The following is a 26,151-nucleotide window of genomic DNA, read 5'->3' as shown; positions in this document are numbered from 1 at the left end:
TTGACCCACTGCTCCTAGGCCATCGTTGAAAATCATAATTTGTTCTTAACTGACTTGCCTAGTTAAATAAAGGTAAAATAAAATGTAGCTTCTACGCTGAGTGTTAATATTAAGGACAATCTAGAGGCGAAAGAAATACACCTATTTAGGCGAGGTCCTGGCTAGTGGAGTAGAACACTTAAAATAAAGGAGAGCCGTTCAGATGCAAAAATATTTATGTCCAACGTTTCGACAGACAAGCTGTCTTCATCAGGGTATAAGACCGCTTGTCTGTCAACGTTGGACATAAATATTTTTGCATCTGAGCTCCTAGAGTGTGTGACTCTCCTTTACTTAAAAATAACAAACATTAAGGACAACTGCTCCTTCCATGACAGACTGACCAGGTGAAAGCTGTGATTCCTTATTGATGTCGCTTGTTAAATCCACTTCAATCAGTGTACTGTAGATAAAGGGGAGGGGACAGGTTAAAGGAGGATTTTTAAGCCTTGAGATGTGGATTGTGTGCATTCAGAAGGTATTTAGACTCCTTGTATTCAGTCTCCACATTTTGTTACGTTACTGCCTTATTCTAAAATTGATTAAATCCCCCCCCAATCTACACAAAATACTCCCAAATGACAAAGCAAAAACAGGTTTTAAGATTCGCACATTTATTAAAAATAAAATTGAAATATCAATATTTACATAAGTATTCAGACCCTTTACTCAGTAATTTGTTGAAGCATCTTTGGTAGCGATTACAGTATTGAGCCTTCTTGGGTATGACGCTACAAGCTTGGCACACCTGTATTCGGGGAGTTTCTCCCATGCTTCTCTGCAGATCCTCTCAAGTCTTGTCAGGTTGGATGGGGAGCATTACTGCACAGCTATTTTCAGGTCTCTCCAGAGATGTTCGATCAGGTTCAAGTCCGGGCTCTGGCGGGGCCACTCAAGGACATTGAGACTTGTCCTGAAGCCACTCCTGCATTGTCTTGGCTGTGTGCTTAGGGTCGTTCTCCTGTTGGAAGGTGAACCTTCTGAGGTCCCAGTCTGAGGTCCTGAGCAATCTGGAGCAGGTTTTCATCAAGGATCTCTGTACTTTGCTCTGTTCATCTTTCCCTCGATCCTTACTAGTCTCCCAGTCCCTGCCGCTGAAAAACACCCACAGAATGATGCTGCCACTACCACGCATCCCCGTAGGGATGGTGCCAGGTTTCCGCCAGATGTGACGCTTGGCATTCAGGCCAAAGAGTTCAATTTTGGTTTCATCAGACCAGATAATCTTGTTTCTCATGGTCAGAGTTCTTTAGGTCTCTTTTGGAAAACTCCAAGCGGGCTGTCATGTGCCTTTTACTGTGATGTTGCTTCTGCTTGGCCACTCTACCATAAGGCCTGATTGGTGGAGTGCTGCAGAGATGGTTGTCCTTCTGGAAGGTTCTCGCATCTCCACAGAGGAGCTCTGTCAGAGGGACCATCGGGTTCTTGGTCACCACCCTGACCAAGGCCCTTCTCCCCCGATTGCTCAGTATAGCTAGGTGGCAAGCTCTAGGAGTCTTGGTGATTTCAAACGTCTTTCATTTAAAAATGATGGAGGCCACTGTGTTCTTGTTGACCTTCAATGCTGCAGACATTTTTTGTACCCTTCACCAGATCTGTGTCTCGACACAATTGTGTCTTGGAGCTCTACGGACAATTCCTTTGACCTCATGGCTTGGTTTTTGCTCTGACATGCACTGTCAGCTGTGGGACTTTCCATATAGACAGGCGTGTGCCTCTCCAAATCAATTGAATTTAACACAGGTGGACTCCAATCAAGTTGTAGAAACATCTCAAGGATGATCAATGGAAACAGAATGCGCCTTAGCTCAAGTCTCATAGCAAAGGGTCTGTTAGCAGTTGATGTTACGCTTCAATAACACAGACCCCAAAGCAAATCAGGCAGAGAAAAATAGGTTTATTCAAAGAGGACAAATCATAGATGTTATGCTGAGAGGCAGATGTTCATTCTTCCCTGTCCTCAGTGATTCTCTCCACAGAACCAAGTGACAGGATGTAATTTATAACCTAACCCTAGCCTGTGGTTGACCAATTAGAATTCCTTGCAATAAAACTAGGCCAATGGCCAAATAACAAGTACCCTGTTTCAGACAACGTATAGACAAATTCCTCCCATGTCTCTGACCCATTGATCATTAATGCCCTATTACAGAAAACCCACTATTTCCATTGATCGTTAATTCCCTCTTGACCTTTAGTCCTCTGTGTTGTACATTTATCTTCAAAATATTCTTACAGGTCCTAATACTTACGTAAATAAGTTTATTTTTAATAAATTTGCAAAAATGTTTTAACCCGTTTCAGTCATTATGGGGTTGTGTGTAGATTGAGGATTTTTGATTGAATCAACTTTATAAGGCTGTAAAATAACATAATATGGGAAAGTAAGGGTTTGAATACTTTCTGAATGCACTGTATGTGCCATTCAGAGGGTGAATTTCCTTTGAAAAGTGTATGGCACCGGTTTGTGTCAAGAACTGCAACGCTGATGGGTTTTTCACACTCAACAGTTTCCCCGCGTGTATGAAGAATGTCCTTTGAGTGCTGGACATTCCAGCCAACTTGATACAACTGTAGGAAGCATTGGAGTCAACATGGGCCAGCATCCCTGTAGAACACTTTGACACCTTGTAGAGTCCATGTCCAGACAAATTGAGGCTGTTCTGAGGGGAAAAAGGAAGGGATGCATCTCAATATTAGGAAGGTGTCCTTCATGTTCTCTTACAGTGTCAAAAGACTACCACCTTCGTTAAAGGGCCAGTGCAGACATGTCTCTCTCAAAATCAAATCCTTTCTGGTATGAATATATCATTTCCGGGTATAATATTCTGGCTGAGCTAGACCTACGGTTTATATGCTCTCCGGAGCAAATTATAATGGAATTAGTTTGTGTAACAGATCAAATTGGCATTGAGCTTTTTGAAGTTCAAGTTTCAAAAGCTATACAGGACTTTTACATGGTATGATACACTACAAATTACTACTGAAAAACCTAAGGGACCCTTTCAAGAGTCCATATAAAACATAACAAATATGAAAATCTAAATCAACTGCATAATTAACTCTTTATGGAATCAAAACTATAAATACTGAATAATAAGAATATGAATAAATGAATATGAATTAAAAAAACAGACCATTTTGGCAGTCTTTTCTTAAAAACATTGATTTTACAGTTATATTGCTCAGAATATGATGCTATTATCTGAGCTACACTGATTTTGCATTAAAGACGAGTCTTAAATATATCTCAGCTAGGGGCCCATATTATTCATGTTCTTTTGTGACGTTCACATTTAGTACACACATGATTTGAATATTGCTTAATTGGAAACGTACAATAAATAAAAATGTCTTGCCTTTGTCCTGCGTCTAGCTAGCAACAACCGTCCATCGCTAAATACAATATTTTCTCTGTATCAAACCACAGTATAACACACTTCTCAAATACATTACATTCACACAGAATACAACATCAACAGCTGGTAAATTGATGCCTAAGGACAACAACAACCCCCAAAAAATTGTGAGGGCGTACATCCAGTGTACGACTGTGTGATAATGAACACACAACATATGCCTGATGGTCAATGTCAAACACATTCAATTCCAGTGGCTCCGCTCTTCGAACCACTTTTAATGATCGGGTAGAATTTTAGTAGTAGCATTACTGAATTTTCAGCCATTGTATCGTAACGTTTCAGTATAGTGCAGAATGCTTAGATATCGTGGCTTGTTGGTTGAGTGGCAGCCATGTTTATTTATATCTCCCCTGAGGCCTGAAAACTACCCTCAGGGGAGATATAAATAAACATGGCAGGGTGTCAAACACACCAAGGACAGATAACACAGATGAAGTGGCAAAGGCCCTCTGAAAACCCCACTGTCTGAAAGGCAATATCCTGGGTGTCACAAGAGTCTGACATAGGAACCCTGTTCTCAATACAGTACAGCACTTTCAAGGGAATAGGGTGGCATTTTTACACTAGAATAGGATGCCATTTAGATGCACCTTTGAAGTGCCACCATTTTCCCTACGATCCATCCATGTAATTTCCTCAGTGAAGTGTTCTTCCTGGCTCCCACCACCGACGTTGGTTTGGTATCAGAGGGTACTCTCGTAGGTGATTGGGGACTCGGTCATAGTTCCGCTTTGCTCCCGCTCTGCATATCCAAGGAAAAAGGGTAGAAAATAATTTTACTGTGTGTGTGTGTGTGTAACTGAAGTGCCTCTGAGTATAAACAAAATATGACTATAGGCCAAATGGTCAACATGGAAAATGTCTCAGTGAGTGTAGTCTGAGACACAGCGATGGGCAGGTAACACGTTTCACCAGGACACATAGTGTAGTCATAAAAAAAAGCTACCATTGTTTGGTGACAGGGCTGAGACGAAGCATGACGCAGGAAACAAAAGACTACCTGAAGCCACAATGCAAATCATTCTCCAACCCACGGCTTCTCTTTATTAGCCTGAGATTCTGACTGATAAGCTCTGTTTCACCACTGTCAACAATGTTGAAACAAACGCATAACAGTTTGGATTCCAGGTTTTCCAAATAAAGATAATCTCCGTCATAAAGGGACACTGCTTTTCATAAGCACGCTTCCTTCCCTATGCTGTGTGGACAAAGCTCTGACAAGCTGGTTTAAAAACAAAAAGCACAATGGTGTATAATAGGAGTGGAGGTTAAAACCATAATGTGCTGTATAAGGTCACCATTTATGTCATGTGGAGGATGACAGCTGGCACTCAAGCAAGGTTAGTAGTAGTTGTGGGTTTTTGTGTGCGCTTCGATTTTAAAAACACTGAGATGGTGAGGCAGTCCTTCCTATTACTGTGTGTGTGTGTGTGTGTACACTTCGGTCTGTGCATTTATGCAGACGATGTGTTTGCACATTCTGTGTGTGCGTTCTCACCCCAGGCAGGGTTCTTTGGTTTCTGCAGCAGGCGAGGTCCCGTGAGTCCGATGACCAGGGCCCCTATGGGGGCGGTGAGCAGGATGGAGAGCACGGCCACTGTCAGCACGTCCATGCCATACTTCTCCAGCTTTGTATCCTCCTTGGTGCGGGCCATGTCCAGCGCTGTGGAGCCGATGGCCGCCTGGGGAGAAAAGAGGAAGGGAGGAGATCGACACATTGGCCACGTTACCCTCAACATTGTGAGTTAAAGCACCTACAATTTATTGGAAAGCTCAAGTCAAACTTAACGCCGATGTTGGGAATGATATGACAGATTTTCCCCTTCCCCTTCTCATGCAGAGCAGCACCAGAGTGTGCAATTTTTTTTTTTTACTCACAATACTAATATTGTTACAGACAAAAATGTGTTGCAATCACAAGTTAGTTACAATATTCAAATGCTATGGTTATTTTGCTTGTTGAAACCTTTTATTGTGTCAGGAAAATTTTTGCCTTAGAATCTTGTTCTGTTCTTGTTTTTTGTTTTTTTAAATAGAGAGATGAAAGGTAGGAGAGTGCTGAAAGAGCAGTAAGCTGGATTCGAGCCCGTGCTGGCAGAGGTAAATCGTACGTGTGCTCCACAGGTAGCGGCTTAGACCACTCCAGGCCACCTTGGTTCCTGTTTAACGTTAAGTACCTGTACGGTGGCTTTGGGTAGCCAGGCCAGAGCGATGAAGAGCTTCTCTTTGAAGTTGAAGCCGGCACACAGCACACAGACGAAGGTGAAGAGAACACGCACCAACAGACCAATGGCCAAAGAGCCTATGCCCAGGCCTGGTGGGACAGGGAAGGGAATAGGGGGTAGAATGATAAACACTTTACTCAGGTTGAAGTAGGAAAACACACCTGATAGAAGATCTCCAAAGAGCGGGGTATAAAGGTATATGTGGTGTGTGTGTTCTTACTGACTGTGTGTTTATGCATGTGTTTGTGTTCTCACCGACAGTGTTTTTGTCCAGCTCTGAGATCTGGATCTCAGCCCCGATCAGGCCAAAGAGCAGTGGCTGGAACACTTCCCAGGCAATACCCACTATGTCCTCCACAGGGACCTGCACACAAACACACAGAGTCAGTCAGACACACACGTTACGGTTTCTCAAATTACTGACGTTTTCAAACACAATTTGTGAAAGTAGTTAAATGGAAGGGTTTGAGAAGCACTATCAAGACAAGTGATAACAAAAACTTCTTCTTTTTTTTAAACACTTACCAGACACAAACCAGACTACAGAGAGATTTCAGCAAACACCAAGACTTCACAACTTTGTTTCTCTACTAGAGAATCTGCCTCCCAAAGAGACAATATCAGATGTGACTCGGTGACTGTATATTTAGGATTGAGCCTCTGTATACTGACTGGAAGGGTCCCACTGTGTCTTAAGACAACAGTTTGTGCTACACTGGAACGTCCAAGCTGTCCAGCTGCTATCCGATGCTTTAGTTTAGTCCACTGTGTTAGAGGTAAGGGCTAGAGGGGCATTTGGGTGTTGGGTGAGAGAGTAAGTGCCTAGCTAGAAGATGTGTGGAGGGTTGAGTGAGGGGTCGGCACGGGATGGGGTCGTTGACTGACCTTTGACCTTCTCCAGCCCAGGCCAGCCAGGAAGGCAAGGACCAGGGTGCAGAGGCCCCCTGAGCCGGGGAAGCCGGCCACGTTGCTGCCGAACACGGCAAACACCGACAGGCCCAGCAGCAGGAATGAGCGCTTCATCACGACGTTGTCCTACAGGAGAGAGAGCGAGAGAAGGAAGAAAGGACGCATTAATAAAGTTTCCCAAACAAGGACTATGTCCCTGGACTAACATTACTGAGAAAGGGAAACGCTACTGAGAAAACTGAGCTCAGTTATAGGTCAACTCTACAAGCCAGTTTCCTAGACCTGGCCTACGCCTACTCCTAGACTAAAAGCGAAGTGCTTTCGATGGAGATTCCTACCTGGTCTTTGCTGGGAAAATAGCGCAGCAGAAATCCCAGCAGTACCCCAGCTACCATTCCCCCTCCCACCTCCAGTATACCTCTCAGCAGGTTGTACCACATGGAGCCTGCAGAGGGAGACACAGCACAACAAAACATATGAAGTTAATATCAAAACAGATGGGATCGTCCCAAATGTTACCCTGTTACTTATAGAGTGCACTACTTTTGTCCCGAGTCCTATGTGGACCCTGGTCAAAAATAGTTCACTCTATAGGGAATGGGATGCCATTAGGGACGCAGTATGCAGCGGGAAGTCAATAATACAAATCATGCAATACAGAGGAAGACACCGTAATAGCTCATACGAAATGGTCCTGTGTAAGCTCAGTTGGTAAAGCATGGCGCTTGCAACATGGTTCATAGGTTTGATTCCCGAAGTGTGAGGGCGCCATCTATTGGATCCAGCACGGATTGCAGGAAGATCTCTAGTAACGTTGCAACAAAAACAGAATAATAAAGTTCTATTTTTTTCTACTGGTCTCCTCTCATCATTGGCTCAGAGCAGAGGCACAAATCAACATGCTCCCGACTAATTGGATCCCTACCGGTGGCGAAGGCCATGCCCATGCAGGTGGTGAAGCCGGTGATGGCCAGGATGTCGTCGAAGCTGCCGGCGGCCATGAGGAGGGTAGGGATGCCCTGCTCCAAGCCGTAGCCGTCCTTCTGCAGCAGCAGCATGGAGGGAACCACCACGGCCGGGGACACGGCTCCCAGCACAAATCTACAAGAGACGGGAGAGCCAAAGTGAGGGTTAATCATCATATTCATCAGGTTTGGGTTGCCAGAATGGGTGAGTTTGGGTTGCCAGGCTGAAGAACGACCTCTGAAGTAACAGTACAAACCTACAGGAGAGGAGACGCACTATGAGAGTTCAACATATAATGTGGGCCCGTGGAAGATGCTTTCAAAGGTCAGGTTACTGTAAAAGCACTTTGATGTAAAAAAGGGCTCTAAATAAAAATAACACATTTGATTGATTGATTTGAAGACATCACAAACCTAGAAGGGACAGGGGAGGGGAGAATACAATGAGTAAAGAAAGTGTTTAATGATGCAGCTTTACTAATAGGGATTAGTTTGAGATATACACTATATGTGGACATCCCTTCAAATTAGTGGATTTGGCCATTTCAGCCACACCCAATGCTGACAGGTGTATCAAATCAAGCACACAGCCATGCAATATTCCATAGACAAACATTGGCAGTAGAATGGCCCTACTGAAGTGTGGCAGATCATCACATTTCTGCCCTGCTAGAGCTGCCCCGGGCAAATGTAAGTGCTGTTGGCAATGTCTAGGAGCAACAACGACTCAGCCGTGAAGTGGTAGGCCACACCAGCTCACAGAACGGAACTGCCGAGTGCTGAAGCACGTAGTGTGGAAAAATCACCTGTCATCAGCACAAGAACTGTTCGTCTAGAGCTTCATGAAATGAATTCCCTTGGCCGAGTAGCTGCACACAAGCCTAAGATCACCATGCGCAATCCCAAGCATCGGCTGGTGTGGTGTAAAGCTCATCAGTGCCCAACCGCACTAATGCTCGTGGCTGAATGTAAGCAAGTCCCCGCAGCAATGTTCCAACTCCAAGTTGAAAGCCTTCCCAGAAGAGTGGAGGCTGTTATAGCAGTAAAGGTGGGACCAACTCCATATTAATGCCCATGATTTTGGAATGAGATGTTCGACGAGCAGGTTTCCACACACTTTTGGTCATGTAGTATATTTAGAGGGATGGATGAATAGAATGATGGACAGATCAGAGTGAGAGACCATAAAAGTGGAGAGGACAAGAGAGAGAGCAAGAGGAGCGAGGACGAGAGAAATAGAGAAGACAGAGATATAGCAAAAGAGAGGGAGAGAGCGAGAAAGAGAGGAGAGAGAAAGAAAGAGAGCAAAGGGCTAAGTGTCAGGATGAAATGAAAATGTATAAAGGCGGGGTCTCCAATCCTGTTCATCGAGGGCTAACCATCCTGTCGGTTTTTGCTCCAACCCCAGTTAGAACTAACCTGGTTAGAGCTAATTATTAGAATCAGGTGCACTAGATTAGGGTTGGAGTGAACTCCTACAGGCCGGTAGCTTTCCAGGAACAGGATTAGAGAGCCCTGGTATAAATGATACTTCAAGTGTTCATGGTGAGGTAGCTGCCAAATACTCTACACCCGTCTTATTGGAATGCAAGCGGTGTTAGGTAGCCCTTTAGCTTTACAAATGCATCGGGAGGCAGAATACTGAATGGGATTTAGAAGTAGAAGGCTCAGAGAGGACGACAGAGCGACAGCAAAGAGATCGAGAGAGAAAGAGAGAGACAAAACGAGACCGAGAAAGAGAGTTTACCCTAGGATGAATCCCCAGATCCAGGGCAAGCCCATGAGGAAGTGGGAGACGATGGCGACGGTGCAGGCCTCGATGACGCAGGGTCCCATTCCTACGCGCGCACACACCATACTCAGCTTCTTCAGAGCCTGGGAACACACATGTACACACACATTAATGGAAAAATCCACATTGCATTAGTCCATTGTGGATACAGTTTTGCATGTCTGCAGTGAAGTTTTGAAGAAATAGGATTTTCAAGAAGCAAAGTGTCAATTGCTACATCATCATGATGATGATGATGATGATGATGAGTTTTGCATCATACGATGTACTTTGCGCCATGACGACGTGGAAAGTGACACTTTGCTTCCTGAAAGTCATGAAAACTTAACTGCTGAAATGCAAAACATTTTGGGACTGTATCAACAGTGAACTAATGAAAAAGATATACACATATATAGTTTGAGGGGATGTTTCCTTTAACACAGGAACTTAAATAATAAAAGACAAGTACTAAACACTAAAAGCGTCGGCCTATGGAGAGAGATGAGTGTTTGATTGACATACCGAGCCGTCTAATCCCAGGCCTGCTCGGGCCAGGATGACAGCGAGGGCAATGTTCCTCAGGGAGGCAGACCATCGGAAGTCGATGTACACGGCGTCCGTTACCACGGGGATATTACGCAGCAGGAAGCCCGTCAATAGCATACCTGTAGAGAATGACAGAAAACAATGATAACTTTAATATAATAGTATGCTAAAATAATACTTTTGTAAAAAAACATGTTGTTATTCTTTGGACTTCTTTGGACTTGTTCTGAAGACAACCATGTTTTTTTAAAGAGTTCAACAGAAAACTTCAGGCTAAGATATTCAAATGCCAAGAAATACACCTTTTATGGAACTGAATATTAAAACAGTTGAAGATCAATTGGTTTAAGATATCAAAGGCTTCTAGGCATAGGAGTCTTTTGGGAGTAAAGGAAACACGTTTCCAAGTAGGGATAATGCAAACATTGGAGTCTTTAATCTACTGTATGAAATTGAATGGCCTTTTGAAGGTCAGAAAGATCAATGTGGTCCTGTGTGGTTCAGTTGGTAAGAGAGTTGCATTAGCCAACGCCAGGGTTGTGTGGATTTGAGGCAACGTAGGCCAAAAAAAAGTCTGTTCAGTTCAAACAATGAAACGGGGACTTTGAACTGGGAAACAGAGTTCCTCTGGGTTTACACAAAGAAAAACAGGGGTTGGAGAGACATTAACTATCAAAGATGTACATCCAACAATCAGGACTTTACTTCTGAACTATGGGAGTGGCCTCTGATCGTTAGTGTAGTGTCTATCCGACAAAGATGGCAAATCAAAAGACCCACCAAACACTTATTTATTATCTACAATCTCCTTTCTGGACTGTTGAAAGTGAGGAGCAGGTTGTGAATCTAAACGTCTGACTATCTCCTTGTGGGCTGAACGAGTGGCCACTGTCTTATTATAGGGGTCTATGCAAACTACAGGACGTGTCATGTGGTTACCGGCATCAAGACTTTGGTCAAAGCTGCGCCGTGACCAAGTCTCTATATTGTGTTAAGAAATGCAAATAGATTTGAATTCACTCCTTATCAGTCTAAGTCAACAAGGTTGTTCATTTGGTTAGAAATGGAATAAGGTGGGATATAAACTCACGCCACTGTCTAGGTATGGTAGTAACACATGTATGACGTACTACACACAAAGTAGCAGTGTTGGCAAAGCCAGACAGAATAATAAAAGACTGTTTGACCATGTTACATGCAGCTGAAACAGTCCCATTTGACATGTATAGTAAAGAGCAGTAGTGAGGGGACAAGCAAGTGCATGCATGCTAAATATAGTGAGTGGGTGTAATTCATCTGAATGTGGGTTTATTATAGTAAGTAGTCGTGTGTGTGTGTGTGTTCTATCTACGATAACAGCAGATATATATTACCAGCAGCCAGGCCACCACTCCCATATCAAAGACAAAGAAAAAGATGGCGTCTCTGACTGTTACTGGGGGCGGCAGGGTAGCCTAGTGGTTAGAGCGTTGGACTAGTAACCGGAACACACAAACACATATATATACACACACTCTCTCTCTCTCTCTCCATTCGCATTACCTACCCAGTAACGGGGGAAAGGGAGGCAATTTGGGCAGATGTATGAGGCCCACCAGTTTGCCCCCGGTGACGGAACAGATGAAGAGCACGGTGATGCCGAACAGGTTCCCCCCCGGCAGACACTCCTTCTCTGTGATGGACCACACCACGCCAAACAGCACTAACGCAATGAGGACTGGGAGGGAGGAGAGGTCAGAAGTCAGTACATGGCCAGTTAGCAGTTTTTGCCTTTCACCTGCCAAATAAAATAAAATGTGCTGTACTTGATTTGCAAGGTATAATGGATTCAAAGGTCTACTACTAAAGCCTAAATGTTAACTTGTATATTTCAGTACATCAGGGACAGTGGGTAGTGCCTTAGTCCATCTGTAAATCTACTCCATTTGTGCTATATAAATGCCTCAGGGTATAACTGTGGCACTGTTCAACAGCATGCACTGGATAAAAATCAGCAATTCTAGAGGACCTTTGTGCCTTTATTGACACAAACAGACATACACTGGTTCTACAAACTCCATCCTAACAGATTACCCGCTCTCTCCATTTTCCACTCGCCCAAGCACAAAACACTACAAGAGATGCCAACCCCTGATCCCATAGCAACGTCACCACGGTAACATTTCTACGGTAGCATTAGCCCCCCCCCTGGTGCCCGGAATTAAATAAAACACAGACCACAATGGCATTATCAGCACATTGTAGCGTTATGAAGGTTCATTAGGCAAATATTGTATCTCTATTCTGGTGTCTATAGAATTAGAATTCAATTCTATGGGCACCAGCATAGAGACAATATTAGAGTGGCCTATTTCTATGCTGGTGCCCACCCTTGGTGATGAGGGAGGACAGGAGGCCTCGGGGCGGGCAGGGGCATTCCCGGCGGAGCCTGCCACAGCAGATGACCGGGGGGTCTGTGTTGGTGCCCGCATCCACCACCGGGTTACGGGGGATGAAGTAGGTCTCCTCCGTGACTTGGGGGGTGGAGCTCCGGCTCACCACCACCTGAATCTGGTTCACACCCAGGAACTACCGGGGGAGAGGGGGCAGAGACGTAGAGGAAAAGGGTCTTAGCTCCAAATGAAAATGTGTCAGTAGTCATACTTTTTAATGAAACTTTCTTACTACAAAAATGACATTTCAATACAAGCTTCTGAAAAAGGAACACCCTTATTGGATATTTGTTATTTTTTTGCCAAAGAGACACTTGACACGAAGGGACACTTCGATGTTTTTCCAAAACTTGCTTCCAAAAAGCATCTTTACGACCCCATCGTACTCTGATCCCCATTAAAAGGTGCAATATGCAGAAATGGATTGCTAAAATTCGAATAGATCGCTTAATTTCAGTTTATGTAACAAAACAAGCAATGTATAGTGTATGTGTAACCTTTATTTAACTAGGCAAGTCAGTTGAGAACAAATTCTTATTTACAATGACGGCCTACACAAGCCAAACTCGGACGACGCTGGGCCAATTGTGCGCCGCTCTATGGGACTCCTAATCATGGCAGGTTGTGATACAGCCTGGAATCGAAACAGGGACTGTAGTGGCGCCTCTTGCACTGAGATGCAGTGCCTTAAACCGCTGCGCCACTCGAAGTAGAGAATCCTTGTACCATTAAACCTCTGAAATATATTTTCAATAACCAAATATATTGTTTTTTCAGCTGTTTGAAGCTGGTGTACAAAACCAAAAGATGCAAAAACAAACTTAACGGAAGCATTGAAATAGTGCAAAGAGAACAGCTCTTGCTTTCAATGAGAATGACTGATCTATAACTAACATTTCCATGTGAATTTGGACAGGTCGCCCAAAAAGTTGCATATTGTAGCTTTAGCTTCGCGAGGTGAAATTTTTGCATTCTTTCAAGAGAGAATGATTGTGGTGTCAGGAACTTGTTTAGGGTAGCCTCGCCTAACAATTGAAAGTTGATAAGAATTAGAGGTCGGCCGATTATGATTTTTCAACGCCGATACCGATTATTGGAGGACCAAAAAAAAGCCGATGCCGATTAATTGCTTTTTTAAATGCATTTGTAATAATGACAATTACAACAATACTGAATGAACACTTATTTTAACTTAATATAATACATCAATAAATTCAATTTAGCCTCAAATATATAATGAAACATGTTCAATTTGGTTTAAATAATTCAAAAACAAAGTGTGGGAGAAGAAATTAAAAGTGCAATATGTGCCATGTAAGAAAGCAAACGTTTAAGTTCCTTGCTCAGAACATGAGAACATATGAAAGCTGGTGATTCCTTTTAACATGAGTCTTCAATATTCCCAGGTAAGACGTTTTAAGTTGTAGTTATTATAGGAACTATAGGATTATTTCTGTCTATACCATTTGTATTTTATTAACCTTTGACTATTGGATGTTCTTATAGGCACTTTAGTATTGCCAGTGTAACAGTATAGCTTCTGTCCCTCTCCTCGCTCCTACCTGGGCTCGAACCAGGAACACATCGACAACAGCCACCCTCGAAGCAGCGTTACCCATCGCTCCACAAAAGCCGCGGCCCTTGCAGAGCAAAGGGAACAACTACTCCAAGTCTCAGAGCGAGTGACATTTGAAACGCTATTAGCGCGCACCCCGCTAACTAGCTAGCCATTTCACATCGGTTACACCAGCCTAATCTCGGGAGTTGATAGGCTTGAAGTCATAAACAGCTGCTGGCAAACGCACGAAAGTGCTGTTTGAATGAATGCTTACGAGTCTGCTGGTGCCTACCATCGCTCAGTCCGACTGCTCCATCAAATCATAGACTTAGTTATAACATGATAACACACAGAAATACGAGCCTTAGGTCATTAATATGGTCGAATCCGGAAACTATCATCTCGAAAACAAGTAGTTTATTTTTCTCAGTGAAATACGGAACCGTTCCGGGTGGCATCCATAAGTCTAAATATTCCTGTTACATTGCACAACCTTCAATGTTATGTCATAATTACGTAAAATTCTGGCAAATTAGGCGGCCCAAACGGTTGCATATACACTGACTCTGCGTGCAATGAACGCAAGAGAAGTGACACAATTTTACCTGGTTAATATGGCCTGCTAACCTGGATTTCTTTTAGCTAAATATGCAGGTTTAAAAATATATACTTCTGTGCATTGATTTTAAGAAAGGCATTGATGTTTATGGTTAGGTACACATTGGAGCAACGATACGCACCGCATCGATTATATGCAACGCAGGACACGCTAGATAAACTAGTAATATCATCAACCATGTGTAGTTAACTAGTGATTATGATTGATTGTTTTTTATAAGATAAGTTTAATGCTAGCTAGCAACTTACCTTGGCTTACTGCATTCGCGTAACAGGCAGTCTCCTCGTGGAGTGCAATGAAAGGCAGGTGGTTAGAGCGTTGGACTAGTTAACCGCAACGTTGCAAGATTGAATCCCCCGAGCTGACAAGGTAAAAATCTGTCATTCTGCCCCTGAACGAGGCAGTTAACCCACCGTTCCTAGGCAGTCATTGAAAATAAGAATGTGTTCTTAACTGACTTGCCTGGTTAAATAAAGATTAAATAAAAGTGTTAAAAAATATATAAAAAAATAAAAAATCTGCCAAATTGGTGCCCAAAAATACAGATTTCCGATTGTTATGAAAACTTGAAATCGGCCCGAATTAAATCAGCCATTCCGATTAATCGGTCGACCTCTAATAAGAGCGGTACTGGAGCAAATGCCAACGCTACTGGATTTTTTGCCTCCATTTCTTTGACACACCTATGTTAAGTGGTTCTTCATTGTTGACAAAGAGGTTAGTCATACTAACAAAACACTACTGTGTTCCCAGTAAGTAATAGTTCTCATGCTTATCATAAAGAGTAGGTACAGACTTTTACTACAAAGAGTGTGCCACAATGAGAACAGTTAGTGTCATGAAAAAGGCTGTTGTTCCAACTTATACCACACTCTGTGAAAAAAAGAGGCTGGCAAAAGTAATGGGAAAATCTGCTGGTAGGGTACATCTCGAGGTATGTTTCAAATGACCTAACAAAACGTCAGCAATGATTTTACTTTTCTTTTCCCATAAATAATTGACCCCATCAATGCATAAAGCCAAATAAGAGTGCACAGTACACTGCCAATAGGAAATGTAAACTAAAGCCTTCCATACATTTGATCTAGAATCAGTTTTGAACTAGTATTATGCCAAAGCTTCCGGTCCGCCATTTCTCATAGCTTCAGTGACTCAGTATCATTAAATGATGTAAAGGCTATCTATTAGCAGTTCGGCTAAAGCACTAGATATACTATACCTCTGCATGGTTCGATACTGGCGAGGCTCCGTCACTGTGTTCTAGGTCCAGCAAGGGAGAAGGTGTAGGTGGCTTCGACTTGGGCTGGTCGTCCTCCATCATGGCATCTAGTACAGTTCACGTTCTCCTCCTCACTTCTCTACCCTCACAGCAAATGCGGTGGAGGGTTGGCCATCGGTGCATTGCTGCTCTGTTCCTGTTGTATCCCAAGGTCTGACTGTCCAGCACTAGCTCCCATTCAGTGAGTCGTCACCTATTCATCAGTCAAAGGCAGTGAGAGTGAGTGTTTGCTTGGTGGAATTGGCCAGAGAGGCATTTGAGGCAAACACGGCTGTAGAGATAGGAGGTGGAAACCAGCCAAATGCAGGAGCAATCAAGGTGAAGGTAAACAGTAACTGTAAAACAGACAATAAAGACTGAGGTTTTCACATTTCAGCATTCTGCTGAGTATGGAATGAAACTGGGAATAAGGGCATCAATGCATGAATTCATAACTTCATATAGAAATCATACTATGTATTAGCTACATTGCCACCACTCTCCTTCTCCTATGATAAAGGCATTCAATATAATGGCATTTCAATTACAGCAGTATTACATTTACATTTAAGTCATTTAGCAGACGCTCTTATCCAGAGCGACTTACAAATTGGTGCATTCACCTTATGACCTCCAGTGGAACAGTAGTGCATCTAAATCTTTTCAGGGGGAGGGGGGGTGAGAGGGATTACTTTATCCTATCCTAGGTATTCCTTAAAGAGGTGGGGTTTCAGGTGTCTCCGGAAGGTGGTGATTGACTCCGCTGTCCTGGCGTCGTGAGGGAGTTTGTTCCACCATTGGGGGGCCAGAGCAGCGAACAGTTTTGACTGGGCTGAGCGGGAACTGTACTTCCTCAGTGGTAGGGAGGCGAGCAGGCCAGAGGTGGATGAACGCAGTGCCCTTGTTTGGGTGTAGGGCCTGATCAGAGCCTGGAGGTACTGAGGTGCCGTTCCCCTCACAGCTCCGTAGGCAAGCACCATGGTCTTGTAGCGGATGCGAGCTTCAACTGGAAGCCAGTGGAGGGAGCGGAGGAGCGGGGTGACGTGAGAGAACTTGGGAAGGTTGAACACCAGACGGGCTGCGGCGTTCTGGATGAGTTGTAGGGGTTTAATGGCACAGGCAGGGAGCCCAGCCAACAGCGAGTTGCAGTAATCCAGACGGGAGATGACAAGTGCCTGGATTAGGACCTGCGCCGCTTCCTGTGTGAGGCAGGGTCGTACTCTGCGGATGTTGTAGAGCATGAACCTACAGGAACGGGCCACCGCCTTGATGTTAGTTGAGAACGACAGGGTGTTGTCCAGGATCACGCCAAGGTTCTTAGCGCTCTGGGAGGAGGACACAATGGAGTTGTCAACCGTGATGGCGAGATCATGGAACGGGCAGTCCTTCCCCGGGAGGAAGAGCAGCTCCGTCTTGCCGAGGTTCAGCTTGAGGTGGTGATCCGTCATCCACACGGATATGTCTGCCAGACATGCAGAGATGCGATTCGCCACCTGGTCATCAGAAGGGGAAAGGAGAAGATTAATTGTGTGTCGTCTGCATAGCAATGATAGGAGAGACCATGTGAGGTTATGACAGAGCCAAGTGACTTGGTGTATAGCGAGAATAGGAGAGGGCCTAGAACAGAGCCCTGGGGACACCAGTGGTGAGAGCACGTGGTGTGGAGACGGATTCTCGCCACGCCACCTGGTAGGAGCGACCTGTCAGGTAGGACGCAATCAAGCGTGGGCCGCGCCGGAGATGCCCAACTCGGAGAGGGTGGAGAGGAGGATCTGATGGTTCACAGTATCGAAGGCAGCCGATAGGTCTAGAAGGATGAGAGCAGAGGAGAGAGAGTTAGCTTTAGCAGTGCGGAGCGCCTCCGTGATACAGAGAAGAGCAGTCTCAGTTGAATGACTAGTCTTGAAACCTGACTGATTTGGATCAAGAAGGTCATTCTGAGAGAGATAGCGGGAGAGCTGGCCAAGGACGGCACGTTCAAGAGTTTTGGAGAGAAAAGAAAGAAGGGATACTGGTCTGTAGTTGTTGACATCGGAGGGATCGAGTGTAGGTTTTTTCAGAAGGGGTGCAACTCTCGCTCTCTTGAAGACGGAAGGGACGTAGCCAGCGGTCAGGGATGAGTTGATGAGCGAGGTGAGGTAAGGGAGGAGGTCTCCGGAAATGGTCTGGAGAAGAGAGGAGGGGATAGGGTCAAGCGGGCAGGTTGTAGGGCGGCCGGCCGTCACAAGACGCGAGATTTCATCTGGAGAGAGAGGGGAGAAAGAGGTCAGAGCACAGGGTAGGGCAGTGTGAGCAGAACCAGCGGTGTCGTTTGACTTAGCAAGCGAGGATCGGATGTCGTCGACCTTCTTTTCAAAATGGTTGACGAAGTCATCTGCAGAGAGGAGGAGGGGGGAGGGGGAGGAGGATTCAGGAGGGAGGAGAAGGTTGCAAAGAGCTTCCTAGGGTTAGAGGCAGATGCTTGGAATTTAGAGTGGTAGAAAGTGGCTTTAGCAGCAGAGAGAGAAGAGGAAAATGTAGAGAGGAGGGAGTGAAAGGATGTCAGGTCCGCAGGGAGGCGAGTTTTCCTCCATTTCCGCTCGGCTGCCCGGAGCCCTGTTCTGTGAGCTCGCAATGAGTCGTCGAGCCACGGAGGCGGGAGGGGAGGACCGAGCCGGCCTGGAGGATAGGGGACATAGAGAGTCAAAGGATGCAGAAAGGGAGGAGAGGAGGGTTGAGGAGGCAGAATCAGGAGATAGGTTGGAGAAGGTTTGAGCAGAGGGAAGAGATGATAGGATGGAAGAGGAGAGAGTAGCGGGGGAGAGAGAGCGAAGGTTGGGACGGCGCGATACCATCCGAGTAGGGGCAGTGTGGGAAGTGTTGGATGAGAGCGAGAGGGAAAAGGATACAAGGTAGTGGTCGGAGACTTGGAGGGGAGTTGCAACGAGGTTAGTGGAAGAACAGCATCTAGTAAAGATGAGGTCGGCGTATTTCCTGCCTTGTGAGTAGGGGGAAGGTGAGAGGGTGAGGTCAAAAGAGGAGAGGAGTGGAAAGAAGGAGGCAGAGAGGAATGAGTCAAAGGTAGGCGTGGGGAGGTTAAAGTCGCCCAGAACTGTGAGAGGTGAGCCGTCCTCAGGAAAGGAGCTTATCAAGGCATCAAGCTCATTGATGAACTCTCCGAGGGAACCTGGAGGGCGATAAATGATAAGGATGTTAAGCTTGAAAGGGCTGGTAACTGTGACAGCATGGAATTCAAAGGAGGCGATAGACAGATGGGTAAGGGGAGAAAGAGAGAATGACCACTTGGGAGAGATGAGGATCCCGGTGCCACCACCCCGCTGACCAGAAGCTCTCGGGGTGTGCGAGAACACGTGGGCAGACGAAGAGAGAGCAGTAGGAGTAGCAGTGTTGTCTGTGGTGATCCATGTTTCCGTCAGTGCCAAGAAGTCGAGGGACTGGAGGAGACATAGGCGGAGATGAACTCTGCCTTGTTGGCCGCAGATCGGCAGTTCCAGAGGCTACCGGAGACCTGGAACTCCCGTGGGTCGTGCGCGCTGGGACCACCAGATTAGGGTGGCCGCGCCACGCGGTGTGGAGCGTTTGTATGGTCTGTGCAGAGAGGAGAGAACAGGGATAGACAGACACATAGTTGACAGGCTACACAAGAGGCTACGCTAATGCAAAGGAGATTGGAATGACAAGTGGACTACACGTCACGAGTGTTCAGAGAGTTAAGCTTACGTAGCAAGAATCTTATTGACTAAAATGATTAAAATGATACAGTACTGCTGAAGTGGCCTAGCTGGCAGAGGCTGCGTTGTTGACTAAGTAGGCTAGTTGGCATTGGCTGCGTTGTTGACACTACACTAATCAAGTCGTTCCGTTGAGTGTAATAGTTTCTACTGTGCTGCTATTCGGGGCTAGCTGGCTAGCTAGCAGTGTTGATTACGTTACGTTGCGTTAAAAGAACGACAATAGCTGGCTAACTAACCTAGGAAATCGCTCTAGACTACACAATTATCTTTGATACAAAGACGGCTATGTAGCTAGCTATGTAGCTAGCTACGATCAAACAAATCAAGCCGTTGTACTGTAATGAAATGAAATGAAAAATGTGATACTACCTGTGGAGCGAGCGAAATGCGACCGGATTGTTGAGTGCAGAAGTTCTGTTCGGTAGACGTTGGCTAGCTGTTGGCTAGCTAGCAGAGTCTCCTATGTTAAGGACGACATAAAACTACACACTCTAAACTACACAATTATCTTGGGTACGAAGACAGCAAAGACAACTATGTAGCTAGCTAACACTACACTAATCAAGTTGTTCAGTTGAGTGTAGTAGTTGTGCTGCTAATCGGTAGACGGTGGACTAGCTAACGGTGGACGTTAGCTAGCTGGCTAGCTGCAGGGCAGTGTAGACTGCGTTAGGACGACGAAATACGATAATTACGCAATTATCTATGATACAAAGACGGCTGTGTAGCTAGCTAAGAAGAAATTGCTAAGATTAGACAAATCAAACCGTTGTACTATAATGAAATGTAATGAAATGTAATACTACCTGCGGACCGAGTGCAGATGCGACCGCTCGCTCCAACCCATTGTATCGGAACCAAGCTGAAGTTCGATTACTTTATATAAACACGTTCCACCCAGTTTTTAAAGTCATACTGAATAAAAATAAATTGTGACAGCTGTGATGGAAACAGGAAGTGTCGGTACAATTTTAGAAATGCCGACAGATCATTTGTTCGTTCAACATGGTTGGATCTTTTTGAACTTCACAGGGTGGCGACAATGCACAGTGATGCGCTTGATGCCGCTTTCCAATACATATCTAGGGCCTTATTCTGGTGACATGATGATCGGTGCTTGACTGCCGTTCGACAAAAAATACAAATATTCTCATCATGTAGACTAGCCTACCCGGACGCGGAACTTCCTTTCATAGGATAACCAGATCCAAAGTAATTATTATCCATCAGGTGATTAGTTGAGCTTTATTTGAAGGCGTGACATCACTTTGAGCATCACCGTACTAGGCGGTGATACAGCCCGACAGGATGCTCTCGATTGTGTATCCGTAAAAGTTTGTCTGGATTTTGGGTGACAAGCCAAATTTCTTCAGCCTCTTGAGGTTGAAGAGGCGCCGTTGCGCCTTCTTCACCACACTGTGTAGGTGGACTATTTCAGTTTGTCCGTGATGTGTACGCCGAGGAACTTAAAACTTTACACCTTCTCCACTGCTGTCCTGTCGACATGGATAGGGGGGTGCTCCCTCTGTCGTTTCCTGAAGTCCATGATAATTTCCTTTGTTTTGTTGACGTTGAGTTAGAGGTTGTTTTCCTGACACCATACTCCGAGTGCCCTCACCTCCTCCCTATAGGCCGTCTCGTCGTTGTTGGTAATCAAGCCTACCACTGTTGTGTCGTCTGCAAACTTGATGATTGAGTTGGAGATGTGCATGGCCACGCAGCCATGGGTGAACAGAAGGGGGCTGAGCATGCACCGTTGTGGGGCCCCAGTGTTGAAGATCAGCGAAGTGGAGATGTTTCCTACCTTCACAACCTGGATGGCCTGTCAGAAAGTCTAGGACCCAATTGCACACAGTGGTGTTGAGAGACCCAGGGCTTCAAGCTTAATGATGAGCTTGGAGGGTACTATGGTGTTGAATGTTGAGCTGTAGTCAATGAACAGCATTCTTACATGGGTATTCCTCTTGTCCAGATGGGATAGGGCAGTGTGCAGGCGATTGCATCGTCAGTGGACCTATTGGGGTGGTACGCAAATGGAAATTGAAGTGGGTCTAGGGTGACAGGTAAGGTTGAGATGATATAATCCTTGAATAGTCTTTCAAAGCACTTCATGATGACAGAAGTGAGTGCTATGGGGCGATAGTCATTTAGTTCAGTTACCTTTGCCTTCTTGGGTACAGGGACAATGGTGGCAATATTGAAGCATGACTGGGATAGGGAGAGATTGAATATGTATGTAAACACACCAGCCAGCTGGTCTGCGCATGCTCTGAGGACACAGCTAAGGATGTCGTCTGGGCCAGCAGCCTTGTGAAGGTTAACACGTTTAAATGTCTTGCTCACGTCAGCCACGGAGAAGGAAAGCCCACAGTCCTTGGTAGCGGGCCGCATCGGTGGCACTGTGTTATCCTCAAAGCGGGCAAAGAACGTGTGTAGTTTGTCTGGAAGCAAGACGTCAGTGTCTGTGATGTGGCTGGGTTTCTTTTTGTAGTCCGTGATTGCCTGTAGACCCTGCCACATATGTCTTGTGTCTGAGCCGTTGAATTGCGACTCCACTTTGTCTCTATACTGACAATTCGCTTGCCTTGCGGAGGGAATGACTACACTGTTTGTATTCAGCCATATTCCCAGTCATCTTTCCATGGTGAAATGCGGTGGGTCATGCTTTCAGTTTTGCGCAAATACCACCATCTATGTTGCCAACATAGCGGTGCGCACACTGAATGATGTGGCACAGATGTTGGTCACATACTTCAAGATTCTTCACTTGTTCGTGAGGATTCTCAATACCATGCGGTCTCATGAAAAGAATTGTGTGATTACATTTAATGTAGCTATGAGCTGAGTGTGGCGGTATTTCAAATATAAAGAGCTGGCTCTTTTGCTAGTTGTCCTGATGTATCTGAATACGTGCCAGGAGATAAGACTATATCTAAATAGCTCCCACAGCCGGTCCAAGCTAGCTAGCTATATTGAACTAAAATATAACATTTCAAATATTTGATTGAGTTACAGTTCATAGAAGGAAATCAGTCAATTTAAATAAATTCATTAGGCCCTAATCTATGGAGTTCACATGACTGGGAATGGGCGCAGCCATGGGTGGGCCTGGGAGGGCATAGATCCACCCACTGGGGAGACAGGCACAGGCAATCCGAATGAGTTTTTCCCCACAAAAGGTCTTTATTACAGAAAGAAACCTACGCAACCACAGGTGAAGAATCTGGATGTGGAGGTCCTGGGCTGGCGTGGTTACACGTGGTCTGCGGTTGTGAGGTCGGTTGGACGTACTGACAAATTCTCTAAAACGATGTTGGAGGTGGCTTACGTTAAAGAAACAAACATTAAATTATCTGGCAACAGCTCTGGTGAATATTCCTACAGTCAGCATGGCAATTGCACACCCTCTCAAAACTTGAGACATCAGTGGCATGGGACAAACCTGCACAGAGGCCTTTTATTGTCCCCAGCACAAGGTGCACCTGTGTAATGATCATGCTGTTTAAAAATCAGGAGAAATGCTCACTGACAGGGACGTAAACAAATTTATTCACAAACATTTTAGAGAAATAAGCGTTTTGTTTGTATGGAACATTTATGGAATCCCTTATTTTCAGCTCATGAAACATGGAACACTTTACATGTTGTGTTTATATTTTTGTTCAGTATAGAAAGAGATTCCATAACGTTAGTTTACGCGAGTTACCTTGCCTCACCGAGTACGGTTATATTTACACAATAGTACGATTATTGTGAATCATCAGATTAATATAATAGTTAGTTTAAAACGTTTACATGTTTTGCCGGAATAATGATTTTGCTAATAATCCTGTTTAACGTTACATGGACACATTTGAAATCAGGCTACATGATAGGAATATTTTTTTTAAAGCAGAAAATCGCCAATCAAAATAAACATGCGCTCATACATTCATTAACACTAATAATTTGATATTCAACCGATTATAGGATAAGGCCGAGTATGGCGTTAAGTGTTTACATGACCATCTTAAATCGGCGTAACGTCAAAATCGAAGTAAGCATACACCGATTAAAACACCGGGTTTTCTAAGCAAATTTTGGAATTATTAGGGCACGTTAACGCTTAATTGGCGTTCAAGCACTGTAATTGATATGCGCATGTGCAAGCACCGGTAGCTCGAGCAAACGGGAAGTATACGTTTTAGAAATCGTTTTCGCTTACAAACTTTATATGTCCGAACTATTGTTGTGTGCATGTAACCGTCCTCGAGTCCCGATGTCAAACTGCAAAGTTACCACACAGACACATTATTGCAAAACAGCCACCGGGATAGTGAAAATGAGAACCAATACCGCCAAAAAACATGACGTTGTTTATGCTAGTAAACTACACTGACCAACGTTAGTTAATCCAATTTTGAAGGAGAAAACACTAATCAATGCTAGGTTTAACGCGAGACCATATGGCACCTTTTGGAACCTAGCTACTTTAGCTGGCTAACGTTATTCTCAAGCCTATGGCATATGGTCTCGCGCATTAGCAACAAACTAGCTAGTTGGCTTCATCGTATCTTTACATTCACATGATTCATATCGACGGCCTTTAAAAAGTATTTATTCCCGTAGACGCTTAAAACATAACTGCTTAACACTACGGCTAACTATTATGCCCTGGCGGTCTAAAACCGCAATTAATTACCGCGCGCAAACCTTCAGAAAAATAGCTACCAACTGTTGTTTTATAAATCACACCATAAAGTAGTCACAATGACTTGTCACTCACCTCAAAACGCAATAACTGCCATGCCCATTGTATGAACTGTGTGTGCCTGCTAACGGATTCCACAGGATTAGTGATGTCCACTCCTGCACGGTGTTGCTACAGTACGTGATGATGGGCAGGCGGGATGATGAGATCAGTGTGTATTATTACAGTAACACACCGTTTTTAATTCAGGATTTTGACTGCTACAAGGCTAAGCAACAATATAAAATAAAAAGTACATCATTTAAAAAAGAAACATTACATAGCAATAGTAGGTGGACCTATTGATCGGATCCGTATACTGTTCGTTCAATCAATATCCGAATTTAAACAACGAAGACGGATATGAATTTCCACTGCATGACATTGTTTTCTAATCTCATCCACAAATTGTTACTCAATAACAGAAAGGCGTGGAGAGCAGCGGCTACAAACTGGATATATACACACGGAGAGGCGTGGCTAAATGTGACCACGCCCCTGGGTAGGGTACAGCCGTAGTTTACTCCCATGTGTCACGCTAAACCAGGTATTCCCAGACTGGGGTACGCGCAAATGCCGTCGGGGGTACGCCAAATTCACATTTTTATTTTTAATAAAAAAATAAAAAAATCTTCACATTTTCAAACAGTCCATTTATATTTTCCAACAGGGCTATACATTTGGGTGAGTTTTTTTCTCGCATCAGTAGCCTCCTTTCACTGCCAAAAATGAAAATGTTATTATCTAGTGTTCAGCGAAATAACAACACAATGTCAAAAACAGGTAGCCTAGTTAAATAATTAACATCCAATCACATTAACCATTACTCTCTCGTTGGAATTCCGTATGTATCCTAACTTAGATGTTGCTCATTCCATTTGCTCTAAAATAGATAAATGATTTTAAAAAGTAAGTCCATAGAGCAGTGGTGGGCCGTCAGGGCCAGCAAGGCCTTCTCTGCTGGCCTAAACATCATCAGAATATTTATATATTTTTAATATATATTCCCACATATATATATTAAATTATTCCCCAGAGTACTCTTCATTTCATAGCTTTCCTCTTGGTTGCACTGCTTCCAGCCCCAGGTTGAGATTTGGACTGGGCTGGTCTTTATGTTAGATCTTTTATCCAATCATATTCAGCCATCATGTGTTGCCAGGGGTCTAAAATCTGCCCCCAGGCCTTCAGAATCAACAGTGCGGGCGCTTGTAGCTTAAAGTGAATGGAAATGAAAATTTAGTGTCAACCAATCAGCTTTAGAGTTGGCTATTGTACACCTGCTGGGGGCAGGCGTAGTGCTTGCACGTCTTTTGATTGGATTACCAATATTGAGAGGCAGGTCCTATGGGCAGGTCTATGCAGAACCTCAGAACTAGGAATCTGAATTTGATAAACAAATTAATTTGCGTACTACTAAGCTGTTTTTCAACCCACAATGGCGGAAGGAGGAGAAGATATCGATTTGGTCGAGGATATAATTATAACGCCATTCTCAAGACAAACTTTTCAAGAAAAGTTAGACATTGTAAGGAGAGGTCGCCCGACGCCGACGCTACAAAGCCTGTCACAGGCGGGAAAGGGGTTCGTTCGCCACTTTCAAAGTTCCAACTACAAGCGCTATCAATGGCTAACAGGCTCCGAGAAGCACTGCAAACTGTACTGCTGGGAATGCCTATTATTACAATTGAGCGAAAGAGGCGCAGGTTCAGTCAAATCTAGGATGACACAGCGCATCTCAAGTTCACCCAGCGCACGCAGAGGCCCATGCACAAGGAGACCCTCACACATACTACCAACAACTCCACAGCAATATTCTGGACAACATTCTTTGCCAGATTCGAAACAGGTTTCAAGACCACGAAAAATGAATGTTTCTCTCCCTCCTGGACCCCCAGCACTTTCAGACCTACCAGAACAAAATTCCCACAAACAGCCTTC

The 26,151-nt window shown here is 44.5% G+C and overlaps 1 protein-coding gene across 1 annotated transcript; it reads right to left on the bottom strand.

Moving 5' to 3' along the window:
• Nucleotides 1-1,916: 1,916 nt before the first annotated feature.
• On the bottom strand, nt 1,917-24,637 carry LOC115137255 (sodium/hydrogen exchanger 9B2-like). Its single transcript, XM_029673460.2, has 13 exons — nt 24,247-24,637; nt 15,709-15,961; nt 12,250-12,448; nt 11,427-11,597; nt 9,857-9,999; nt 9,308-9,435; nt 7,521-7,696; nt 6,934-7,040; nt 6,572-6,721; nt 5,942-6,050; nt 5,639-5,775; nt 4,960-5,143; nt 1,917-4,203 (listed from the first exon to the last, which is right to left on the bottom strand). Exons 2-13 carry the CDS (start codon nt 15,808-15,810, stop codon nt 4,145-4,147), a joined length of 1,665 nt encoding a protein of 554 aa, XP_029529320.1. The 5' UTR covers nt 15,811-15,961; nt 24,247-24,637; the 3' UTR covers nt 1,917-4,144.
• Nucleotides 24,638-26,151: the final 1,514 nt, after the last annotated feature.

This window comes from Oncorhynchus nerka, linkage group LG11 (assembly GCF_034236695.1).
Source record: "Oncorhynchus nerka isolate Pitt River linkage group LG11, Oner_Uvic_2.0, whole genome shotgun sequence".
NCBI lineage: Eukaryota > Metazoa > Chordata > Actinopteri > Salmoniformes > Salmonidae > Oncorhynchus > Oncorhynchus nerka.
The sequence above is the reverse complement of the archived record's forward strand: the minus strand, read 5'-3'. Positions and strand labels throughout refer to the sequence as shown.